At 38.3% G+C, this 12,883-nt stretch overlaps 1 protein-coding gene across 1 annotated transcript in view; it reads right to left on the bottom strand.

Annotated features, from left to right (window-relative positions):
• The window catches only part of KIF5B (kinesin family member 5B), a 37,406-nt gene extending 24,758 nt beyond the window's left edge, over window positions 1-12,648 (bottom strand). Inside the window, exons 1-5 of the mRNA XM_007439335.4 lie at window positions 12,254-12,648; window positions 6,520-6,607; window positions 4,895-4,968; window positions 2,486-2,590; window positions 236-284 (exon numbers count right to left, since the gene is read on the bottom strand). Coding sequence (XP_007439397.1) covers window positions 236-284; window positions 2,486-2,590; window positions 4,895-4,968; window positions 6,520-6,607; window positions 12,254-12,379 — 442 coding nt within the window. The 5' untranslated portion in view covers window positions 12,380-12,648. The remainder of the gene's footprint in view (window positions 1-235; window positions 285-2,485; window positions 2,591-4,894; window positions 4,969-6,519; window positions 6,608-12,253) is intronic.
• Window positions 12,649-12,883: the final 235 nt, after the last annotated feature.

Below are 12,883 nucleotides of genomic sequence, written 5' to 3'. Positions count from 1 at the left end.
CTACAGTTTGCTTACCTACTTAAATTTGTCTCCAAGATTTCATTTTACTTGATTTTCTTTAGTACTTCAAGAATTAACAGTTTTAGCTACATGTGGGTTCGTGTATGTATTTATTTCACTAGAGTCTCCAATTGATTCTCAACCGCTCTAACAATACATTTAACATCAAGTTTGATTATGCTTTGTTTGCAAAAAAAATGCTCCCATTCCCCCTCAAAAGAAAGAATATACTTACCATCCAAAAGGTCCCTTATTTTATCCAGATAAATTTCAAAATATGATACCTAAAAGAATATGGCATGTTAAAACAATAACTGTTTTCAACTATGTAAATTCAATAAAAAGCTAAAATAATATACCTATGATTCATTTATAAACCTGATTACAGTATTCTGAACCATTCTGGGAGCCACTGTATTACAAAGAAGTTTACAAAAATGTATATTTAAAATGGCACATAGCTTTTTTTAAAAATGGACCCATGAAGTTTAGAAAATCAGAAATGATGCTGCTCTTAGCAAAATGTCACTAATGTTAGATATCACTAGCTTATTCCAAATTTGGGAATGTGAGTACATGTACAAATCAACTTTGGGTAGCATTCTTATCCTAACATCATAATATTAACATATGTCTGATAATATGTCTGTATTATCTGTATGTACGGAAATCACTAAAACACCTCAAATATAAAATATATAATTCTTTGCAGTAAAGAAATACTATCCTCAAATCTCCATGGGATTTCAAACTATAGCAGTTTGAAAGTGTGAAGACTAATCTTACCCAAATATCTGTGCTATAATCTGTTTTAAGGCAAACAATCACCAATTTTTGTAAGACAGAACTGAGCTTTCATTCTCAGATCCCAAGAATACCTACCAATCAGCTCTTAACAATGTACTCACTTAACTTAGGAGTTAAGTTTAGTAAAGTTTGAGAAGAAAATAAACTTTGGACTGTATCTAATCTCAAACTAAAGGATTTACAGTTACACAATGGGAAATTGCACTGCTGTAACAATAGGAAATGGCCTGTACTCCCTACATACCTTCAAATTGTTTGAGGGGCCCTCAACCCCTCAAAAGCAACTCTGGATTCTCTTCGCTCTTGCATTCCACCAATCTGCCAAGAGTGTTTGTACCAGTGACAAATGTCTAACTATTAAAATCTACTGACAGTAGTGGCAAAACCCCCTACAAAAAACTGGAATTTCAGACAATACCTAGCTTTACAGCAGTTTCCATCCCCAGTAAGCTATCATTCATTAGGGACCCAGATGACCAATTCACTGTCAAAGGAATTCTAACTGGGAATTTTCACCCAAGAATCCTGGGGAACTGTTTTGAGTTACAAAGCAAATAAACAAATTTTAAAAGTACTGAACACAAGAGCCCTTATTAAGGATTATCTTGTTGCAATAACAGCAGTAAAACCTAACTGTTTTTCCACTCTCATAGCCTCTGGAGATAGCCAGTCAGTGGCACTGTTCAAAGTGACCCAGTCCCTCCTGGGGAGGGAAGAGCCAGAGGAATATCTGAAGGACCACTCTGAGGGCTATTCAAGGCATCTGACAGAATCTGCTCTGGGCCAATCTGAACAGGATTCTGGCTGTCATGTTCCTATGGACTTGACTGAGGCACCGTCTGACCTGGCCATTTGGGAGGAATTTGAGCCTGTTGGTCTCAAGGAAGCGGACAGTCATTGGCCCTGTAGTGGCTACTCACATGCTAGATCATGTCCCTTCTAATTAGCCAAGGCTGTGGTAAATTCTTTCTTGAGTGAAGGGGTGGCCCCATCTGTGGTTATGGAGGTGGTGGTCCATCCCTTTCTCAAGAAGCCACTGCTGGACCCAACAGTACTGGACAATTTTTGTTCTGTTTCCAATCTGCCCTTTTTAGAGAAGGCTGTTGTGAACATGGTTGGGCTTCAACTTCAGAGGGCACTGGAGGAAGTGGATTATCTGGATCCTTTTCAGTTGGGTTCCAGGTTGGGATATAGTACCGACACGGTGCTGATCGCAGTTATGGATCACCTCTAGCAAGTAGTGCATCCATCCTGGACCTCCTTGGTCTCTCAGCAGTATTTGATACCACCAATCATGGTATGCTTCTGGACCAGCTCAGAGGCTTGGAAGTAGGGCACAGTATTGTGATGGTTCTCCTCCTTTCTCTGGGATTGATGTTGTAGGGAGGAGATGGCTAGTCACAACCTGCCAGCTTTTCATAATGCATTGAAGGCTAGGGCCTCAGGTTATTCCCTGAGGCCCTAGCCCAGGGCATTAGGTGAGCCTATTTAATTGTGCAGGAATGTGAGTGGCCTCATATATGATGTGTCTTTACTTTTTCCTTTCCTTTCATTGCTTTTGTCTGTTGTTTTTAACAATATGTTAGCCATCCAGTTTCACACTGCAAGTTAAGTATCCATATAAAATGAATGAATGAATGAATGAATGAATGAATGAATGAATGAATGAATGAATTACCTTAATATGAAATTCCAAATTTTCATCCATGGAATAAATATAATTAAAAATATCTTGCACTATCCTTGGAATAATCCCCATTCCATCTGGATCATGCAACTTCCCCTTGAAATAAAAAGAAAAAGGAATTTAATTTTTGCCAAGATTGCATATTTAGTCTGAAAAGAATGAATAGGACTTTTTGAAAAACTATAGTTACAATCAATTCATAATTCACAATTCAGACAGTCACTGATGCCTGGTCACCTCATGGCTTGACTACTGAAATATGCTCTACGTGGGATTGCCCTTGAAGACCACCTGGAAACTTCAACTGGTCCAGAATGCAGCAGCATGGGCAGCGATGGGCATGCTTTGATATGCCTATGTAACACCTCTGCTTTGCGAGCTGCATGGTTGCTAGTTTGCTTCTGGGTGCGATTCAAGATGCTGGTTGCTACCTATAAAGCCCTATGTGGTATAGGGCTTGGTTACTTAAGCGACTGCCCGTCTCCCATAGCATCTGCCTGGCGCATCCAATCTCACAGCGTTGGCACCCTCCGGGTTCCTTCCATTCCATCCTTCCCTAAATGACATCTTTTGGGACATGGAAGCACATTTTCTCTGTAGCAGCACCTACCCTCTGGAATGATATTCAAATCACCCCCACTCTACTCGTGGTTCAAATGGCCTGAGGACATGCCTCTTCACCGAGGCCTTTGAAGCCCCTTTTAGACTGTGAGGGTTGTTTTTCCTTTGTTCCCATCTGGTTTTGTAATTTTTGTCATCTTTTCTTCTTATTTTTAGTTTTTTTCTCATTTCCTTGTTTTTAAAATATTTTTAACAATATGTAAAAACCCCAGAGTTGCTAGCAGTCAGCAGGCGTATAAATTTAATAAACTATTAATTATTATTATAAGCAAAATGTTCAGGCGTGATCCAGCTAAATCTAATCAACTAACCCGCCAATTTCAATTCTGAGAAATAACTTTTTTTTCACTGAAATTGATGGGATGTAATACCCTTACTTAGTCAGAATTAAAATTCATTGAATTAAGATTATACCATATACAGGTATATGTTTAACAACGGTAACTGGGTCTGAAATTTCTGTCGCTAAGCAATGCAATTGTAAAGTGTGATGTCACATGACTGTATCACTTAGTGACAGCGATCCTGGCAGTCCCCATTGCCGTTGTTAAGCAAGGATCAAGGGTCATTAAACAAGGACCTCCTTGCGACTTCCTGCTGGCTTCCAAAAAGCAAAGTCAATGGGGAAGCCAGCAGGAAGTTGCAGTGGGCAGGTAAGGGGCTGTTGCAGCACAGCGCAAGCGCAGCCAGGTAGGGAATGGGTGCTTCAGAGGGCAGGAATGTGCACAGGTGGGTGCTGCAGGCCAGCACGAGTGTAGCCAGGCACAGGGTGGGTGCTCCAAAGAACAGGAGGACATGCAGGTGGTTGCTGCAGCCCGGCACAAGTGTGGCTGAGTGGTGGGTGATCCGGATGGTGGGAGGGTGTGCAGGTGGCTGCTGCAGCTCAGCACAAGGTGGCTGGGTGGTGGGTAGTCTGGGTGGCGGCAGGGTGTGCAGATGGCTGCTGCAGCCCGGCATAAGTCTGGGAGGGCACATGGAGAGACTTACAGGAGCGACTTGCAACCTTCCCTGCCAGCTTCCCAATTGACCTTGCTTGTGGGAAGCCAGCAAGGAAGGTCACAAATGGCAATCATGTGACCATGGAATGCTGCAACTGTCGTAAGCGCGAGGCAGTTGCCAAGTGCTGGATTGTGATCACATAACCGTGGGGGTGCTGGGATGGCCAGAACTTCGAGGACCAGTTTTAAGTACTTGTTCAGCACCGTTGTAACTTCAAATGGTTGCTGAATGAGTGGTCACTAACTGAGGACTACCTATATCTTCTTGCAGATATGTTCCCAACTATCAGTAGCCAAGTTGCTACTTTTACTTTGCTGTCATTTAAACTTAGAAAGAAATATTAAGTTCTTAGTTGTAGCTTTGGCCTTATTTTGTTGTAACCTTTTTACATCTAATACTCTTTTTATTACCTCATTTTACAAACTTACTATTTTACTGTTATTTTATTGTACTTTATGGCATGCTATATGCTATGACCCGTAGTTACAACAATAAACTTACTAATTACTTACAACGGAATCTATACTTTTGCTAATCTGACAAACAGAAACATTATTCCCTAGAAACAATTACATTAACATTTAAAGTTTTCTACAAGTTTTCTACTGTACTAATTTTACTAGGGAAAGTCTTCCTGAGATATAACTTTTTTCATTTATTTCTACAATTATTGCTAGCTTGCCTTAATTTGGATCTTACTACTTACTCACTAAATACAGAGTTTGAGATGTGTACAGAGAAGTATGAACCAAGTAACCATATTGTTGAACAATATCTTACCTCCATAGTGTGAGTTTTCCCAGATGATGTTTGCCCATAAGCAAATATTGTACCATTGTATCCCTCAAGTACATCTACAGTGGAAAAAATATACATTAACGATAGGTTCACAGTAGCTACATGCAAAGCACTGTACTTTGGAATCAATGCTCTTCTATGGAAGATCCATCAAGTTTTGCTCCAGAAAGTCTGGTACATTTGGTATGCAATAAAGGAACTCTCTAATAAAGCAAGACAATTGTGGAAAAAAGGAAGGGCAGGTATTTGTCCTGGGCAAATATTTAACTTCTTGGCAGATCATGAGTTTCAGTGCATATTATCTCACTACCAGAGTTTGTACCATTTAATCTAAGCATTAAGAAAGGTGGACACTTAGCATTCTGTCCCCTAAGCATTCTCTGAGGTGACAGGGACCTCCTTCCTAAATATGGCATAGCCGAATTTGATGTTGCCATATGGTGCTCTACAAAAAGAAATTACTGGACAATGTCTTTGCGATGTTGCCCTTGCACACTTGCTACTGCTGTTGCTTCCACCCAGTATCCTCATATGACTTTAATCTATACTTTTTATTTAGTAGCAATACAATCTTTAATGCAAGAAGGAAACAACCACTATGCACTCTCATTTCTCTTTCACCCTCACCTGACTCTCATTTCCATTTTGTCTGGCTATAGTCTCCTCTTTATGATTACTCTCTCAACAGTGGCAAGAAGCAAGTACAATGCTTCCCACTCTATAAATTCTACTCTGAATAATTCAGAATATTTTCTGCTCTAGCTAACTTCCTGGACCTATTCTTAATGCCAGAGCATCCCACACGATCCTCCAATGAATACTAATGCCTATTCACTTTCTGTTCATGATAATTAGATGGTGAGAGCTAATAGGTAATATTTAATAGGTTAAACAGGAGAGAAAGAGTAGAGAAGCCCATTGTTTCTCTCTTTTTTAAAATATTTCTAAGTATAACTGGAAGGAAAAGAGGGAGTGCATGTCTACAATATGGGTGAATAAGAAAAAATGTGCATGCTTTTCCATCCAACACCCAATTGCTACACACTAGAAAAAAACTGAATTGGAGCAATTAATTCTATAGAAGAAATATCTTATTTTAAAAATGAAGGTGGGAAATACATCTATTTTATGAGAAATTATACAGTAAGAAAAATCCATTTGAATTAGTACTTATTTAATTACTATTATAAATTTGGGTCCATTTAGTAAATTTTGGAGTGGGGCTCTTGGCATGTCACTCAAAGATTAATGTAGTCCTCAGCCCAAGGCTGTCCACCTGAGCTTAAAAAACAAAAAAACAAACAAAAACAAAAAACAAAAACAAAAAAAACCAGCTACCCCTTTATTAACAAACTCCAAGTTCCATATTCTGATTGTGTAAGGGTGGTTGACTCCTTACACTACATTCAAGAGTTTCTTAGTACACTTATTAAAATCAGACATTAGTATCACATTTAAAAAACAAGCTAATCTTTGAACCTAAACTACATTGTTTTGTCTTGCTGCAACTAAATTAGTGTTTTAAAAGGCGAGACAAATAAGGTTACAAAACTACACCTGTGACTCACATATTTTATTGTTATTTAAGTAAAGTTGTCTCCTCTTACCTTTGACAATCTTTTTAGCACAATCATTATATACTTGTTCTTGTGAAGTGTGTGACTGGAATACATGGTCAAATGCATAAGGCTTAGACTGGAAAAAAACAGTCATAAAAGCAAAGTTATAAATTAGTTAGAGCAGACCTTATGGTACTCCAATTAATTTTGAGTCATAGGTTATACTGTACATCTCTAATATTTGTAACAAAAAAATTTCTTTTTGCTAAACTTCATACTGTTCCTTGAAAAGACTTTCATTTTCTTTCAAGCTGCACATTTAATGATAATGAAACTGATAATAAATACCAGCAAAAAAAAGAGGTAACATTCAAGGTGGTTATTTTTACCCAATGCTTGACAGTATGTCAGTTTTAATAAATACATACTGTATACATGATGCCCAGAGTTTTGTTCAGGCAATGCTTGAAAAGCAGTGATTTAACCCTTAAAACTGTTCAGGCATGTATTTCAAAATGTTAGATGCAGGGATCCAATATAGTCTGAAACTAAATTAATTTTAGCTTTGAATAATTAGATTATTCAGTCTAATTTTGATATTATTTTTTGCCTGTGTTTATCAAGCATACCAGGCCTTCAAATGTAATGCAGCTCTTATTATTCTGCCATTCAAAGGAACAAATAAAAAAACAAGAAATGACAAATATATATTTTATAGTTCCTAGAAATATTTTCTTGCTGAAATACTAAATGATGCTTCCCTTATTAGATTGATATATAAAAGCACTGGATGCTAAAGTAGTGAACAATCTAAAAACAACTTGAAAAGTAATCCAAGAATATACTAACTGATAAAATAAGAGCTTTTTAAGAATTGTAATATGCTATGCTAATTTTACATTAAGAACACCAATCAAATCAGAATGATCCCTCTGCTTTCAATGTTTAAAGACTGCTAGTACTGTATACTTAACACTCCTAAAGAGATAAGCAAAGAGATATGAAATGAAATGATAATATTTCATAATTCTAACAGGTACCAATTGGGGATTGTTTTCAGTAGGCTGTTTCAAGAAGATAATACTTTCAGAAACTGCATTATTTCCAGTCCAGTAAACAAAAGGTAACTTTAACAACCATACATGATTTTGGTTCAAAGATAATTTTTAGACATTCTTATCACACGGAGTATACCCTAACCCTATTATTAACTGTATTAAAGAGCTTTTAAGTCACTACAATACTGATTTCACAAAAACCAGTATATTGTTAAAAAATACTGAAATATCTGTTGTTTTGAACTAGTACACAATAGCCAAAACAAGTAGTGTTAATTCTGAAGAGAATGAACAATGCAGTTTACTGATTTTGAATACAAGTATGTTGTCTCCATGTATATTAGAGCTGCTCAATTTCTAGAGAAAATTGTTGTTTCTAATCATTACAAGTTTATAAACAAGGATTTCTATTTCTTTTAATGAAAAACTTTACAAGTTATGAAATTAGATTTAGAGAAGTGCAAAAGTTTGATAACACTATTAAAGAAAAATTTATTATTACATTCACTGTTGGTTTCTATTAGAATTTAAACCCACAGAACAGAAGGCCTATCCAGTCAGGCTCCATGAGAGTCTGAGAAAAAACGTTGCTGCTTTAAGAGACACTTAAACTAGTTCATTCATTAAAGAGAGGTCCAATGCTCATATAAGACCCAAAGTACTTCTTCCTAAACATTTTTGATGCATGCACAGCTCTAGTATTTTATTTAACTTACATTAAACTTTATTACATTGAAGTTATAAAGTAAAAATTGCCTATAAGTTTCCTAATCTAATGATATCATGGGAGGCTTTCCATGGCTATTAATCCTGACTGCTGTATATTTCTTCCAGTATCTGATCAACAAGCCTTTCACACCAATTGTTAAGGAGCACATGGGAAAGTATAACTGTCCACATGTTCTGTTTACAGACTTTCCATAGGTATTTGATTAACTGTTGTGAGAAAAGAATATTGGATTGCAGCCTTTAGTCTGAACCAACAGAAGCTTTTTCTGACACATTGGATTCACATATATAATGATAAACAGTAACCATAAGTTTTTCAGCTCTGATTCGCCCACCATGAAGCATGTCTCTGTGTTTTGCAGAGATCTCATGAAAAAAAATCCATTCACATCATCAGATTCACATCATCAGATCACTTAAAAGAAGCCCCCCCACTCCCCCAAAAACCATGGCATCTGCCAGTAGATTTAGGGGTGCGACACTAAAAATAATTGCTCTGGATTACCAGCTGTTATGAAAAAAGGTCCATGCACCCAATTTTAACAATTCTGAAGGCAAGTTCACACAAACACTTCCGCATGTTTATCGAAAACCATTCTCTGTGTGTGTGCACGCGCCTGATTTGCACACACTGCACATAAAACACAAATAATGTGCCACGCAAAAGAATTAGCAGCCCTGAATATTTTAAAAACTAAGTTCCAACAAATCTCTCTATATTATGGCCCTACAACATATAGTTGAGAAGTCTGAGACATTTCACTATTGAGATAGACACAAATATATCTGCTAGCTTTTCAGAGCAAACATGACCATTATTAGCAAAATGTATATATTATAGAAATGCATTCTGCTTAATTTCTTCAGTAAATTTCATATGTGAAATTCACTTTCAAGGTCAATTTTTATATTTTATATTAAACAGAAGTTTATTAGAGAAATACAGATATCCTATCCTTACTAAACTGCTTGCTTGTGACAGGTAGCCTATATTTCAATAGTCCTCATTCATTTGCTCAAAGCATCCTTATTCCATGCAGCAAGTTAACTGTCAGGTCTCTCCATCAGGGCTGGGGCTTATTTTCACTTCCTTCTTAATTCCTCCTCCAGTACAATTATAGTCTATTCACAGTGAAATTCAGAGTAGACTGTTTGGACCAATAAGGAAAAGACAAAAAGATGTGATAAACCAGCTCAAATATCCAAAACAAACAAAAAAGAAAGCTTGCTGGGAAATTAGTATACATGCTGTTAATTTTTTTTTAAAATAGCTTTTATTAAAAGATTTTACATACATAAGAAATATTTTCAAAGAAAAAAATATAGCAAATGTGAAAAAGGAAAAAAAGGAAAGAAGAGACAAAGAAAAAAAAGAGAAAAAAATAAAATAAAAACAGAAAACATGGGGGGGGGGGAGAAAAGTGGCTTCAGATCTTCCTCTCAGCAGTTATACCTACAATTCAAATCAATCCTGTCTCTCTGATTACATAATTCCCTTCTTTCTATAACCTACTCTTTAGTATACATGCTGTAAATTGTGAGGTTTAAAGGAAAAAAATAATGCCCTAATATGTACAAATATATCCTGTGACACTTGCAAGCTTTGTATATTACAGAAATTTCTCTATATTTTTTCTGCAACGCATGGCCAAGCTTCTAACTTTTTGTCTGCTGTGCCAAATATACCCATTTTAGACAAAGATGGCATACCTCAAATTATTCAATTCTTATAGCCCAAGGTTAGATTCATTATACCCAGGGCTACTTTTGAAGACCATTGAAAGAATAATTAATTCCAAGTGTAATTTTGATACTGATAGACCACAACTATAAGCATGAAAAAAACTGGAAAAATATGGAAGAAAACAGAAGAAAAATATTTTTTCTCCCAAAACACTTGGGAAAAACGTTTTTCATTATTTCTCCCTATTTACCCTAGGCCTTCAGATCTGTGTTATGATTCGGAGAATATCCTCCTCATTTCTCAAAAAACCTGTACTTTTTTCTCCGCCATTTCCAAGCACAGTTCAGAATGGTATTGGTTTTTAAAATCTTTTGATGCTTGGGACAAAGATGCCAAAACAATAGTTTATCATTTCTCCAATAAGAGAAACTGTCCTTGAAGCTTTAAATCAAATTCTCCAACCTGACTTTAAATACTGTGGCTATTACAGCCCCAGCTACGCTCAGGGACAAAGGAAGTAGTAATTTACAACAAATAAAACCATTTAGGTAGGGAAGGTTGCCATAAAGAAATGATGTGTCATAGCTGGCAATTGAATGAAACTGAATTGAATTGAATAAAATAAACTGAAAGAAAATCTCTTCAGTGGCTTCACCAGAATGCATCTCTGAAATGCTCTTCCTGGAGAGACATGCTTGGATGTAATATTCCCATTTCTTCAGATTTCCTTAATTTTTTAAGGAACTTTTCAAGTCCTCAGCTGATTTTTTAAATACTTTTTCCTGTCCCATTGTTGCTATAGTTTATAATATCTTACTGTATTTTTATACTATGTAAGTCACTCAGAGAAGTTTTATTTGAATAGCAAAATAATCTATTCAACTTTTTTCAGATCCTCATAAAAAGCAACATTTTCACAAAACCTCACTATAGAAAGTTAATTAGAATGAGCCATAACATTTAAACAGACACAATTTTAAACAGGACTTCCAGACATTATTTGTTACAATTCATCTGAAAAGAGCATAATGTATGATTAACTAAGGCTCATCTGTTTTCTAAGTGAAAAAGTATAGTTTTAAAGTACAATTTCTTATCAAAAGGAAAACTATTGTATATAAACAGTAATTATTACAGAGCTGTTGTAAAGTGAGCAGTCAAACTAGTCATATCAGTTTTATTTTTTCCCAAACCTTTCTCCTTATTTTCAGTTCTGAATAAACTTTTATAAGGCAATTGCTGACGCATCCAGCATCAAGCATTGGTTGAATAATAACATAAAGCTTATCTTTCATATATAAACATGCATGTTTTTGTTTTGACAAAACCTGCAGTATGAGGTGAGATATTCCAGTATGCCAATTCCACAAGCATGAAGAGTCTAGCATACAAGCCTACCACAGAGTTTCAGCATTCTCTCTCTCCCATGTGTGCATATTTTCATAACACTAAATTATTAAATGCTTTTCTGAAAACACCAATAACATTATTAATGTGGTTCAAGCTGTGCTTTAATTCTACTCGTTCAATATTGCTTGACAGTCTGGTCATTAATGTAATTTATGTAAGTATGCACAAGTTTGCTATTCAGTTATTTTTGATAAGAACTTGCTGGGATAACAAATCTACAAAATCTAAATCCTTACTACAAAAGTGTCAGCTGCTATCAACTAACTTGCTGGGCAAACAGTTGGTTAGGTAACCACCATACGACTTCTCCTAACATGCATTTACCACAGACTGTACACCCGCACAAGGGAGCCCTTCAATATTCAGTGAAACACAGTCTCGCCAGCGGTTTTTTTTAAATGTTTTTGAATACCACGACCGCTTTGCACAACTAAGCTTATAACAATAGGGAGGTGACTGCTTTTCTGTAAGTTCGGCACCTTCTTCCAATACGTGGAAGAGATCATGACCAAGGAGCTCACAGCTGCTCGAATTCTTCGGGTGTGCGTGGGAGGAGGGGGAGCTCACAGCTTGGGCCCAATCTCTTAAACAAACATTGCCCGGCCCCCATGGGATCCCAGGCTCCGTCCAGCCCTTCCCTCCTGTTCCTGCAACCCTACTCGGGCAGTCTCACACCCCCATTCATCCCTGGCGCAGGCTCCGGTTTTTGCCCCAGCAGCAGCTTTCCACTCCCAAACCATCCCCATACCTTCACCTCCCGCCGCCCCTAACAATACAACCCGGTCCTCCAGTCGGTGCCCCAGCCTTTGGGGGAACCCGAAGACCTCGGCGCCACCCCTCTTTCATTTCTCCCTCTTCCCACCCGGCCTCTTCCTGCTACCCGCCCCTCCGCTCCGCTCACCGCGATGACGACGGTATCTTCGCCCTGGAACTTGGCAATATACTTGTCGCCTCGAATCACCTCCGATTCGTTGAGAGGTCTGAAGCGACACATCACTTTGATGTTGCACTCCGCCGGGTCCGCCATCTTAGGCCAAAGCCGCCGCCGCCGCCCGCTGCCGCCACCGTTTTCCCCCCTGGGGTGCCGCCTGTCAGACTCCCGTGCCGCTCAGCTCTCGAATCCACCGCCGAATTATCTTTTCCTTGGTCAAGGGGGGGACCTACGGCCTCCGCCGCACTACGAATGAAGAAGGGCTTTTCCACCCCTAACCTACCGCCGCCTCCTGCACTCACTTCCTTTCCAATATGGCAGCCATGGCGGCACCCGCAACCGGCGAATCCGAGTCCTCCCCTTCTCTGGGTGGGGGCGGAGTTGACAGCTGGCTTGGGAGGAGTGACGTCACCCTCTGCAGGGATGCCAACGGCTCCTTCGTCTTCTCACTCTCTGCGCAGGCGCGGAAACGGCTCCGTGTTCTTTCAGCGTGAAGCGAAGCGAGCCGGCAACTCAGGCAGTGGACTCCATCAGTCGGGGGCGGGGCTAGACCACAACGCGCGTGATGGGCAAACGGGAAAGCGGAGATTCGAGCAGGGA

The sequence above is a fragment of the Python bivittatus genome, unplaced genomic scaffold (assembly GCF_059951505.1).
Source record: "Python bivittatus isolate LINGU-HERP-01145 unplaced genomic scaffold, Pbiv_v1 ctg000610_np1212, whole genome shotgun sequence".
Taxonomy (NCBI): domain Eukaryota; kingdom Metazoa; phylum Chordata; class Lepidosauria; order Squamata; family Pythonidae; genus Python; species Python bivittatus.
The sequence above is the reverse complement of the archived record's forward strand: the minus strand, read 5'-3'. Positions and strand labels throughout refer to the sequence as shown.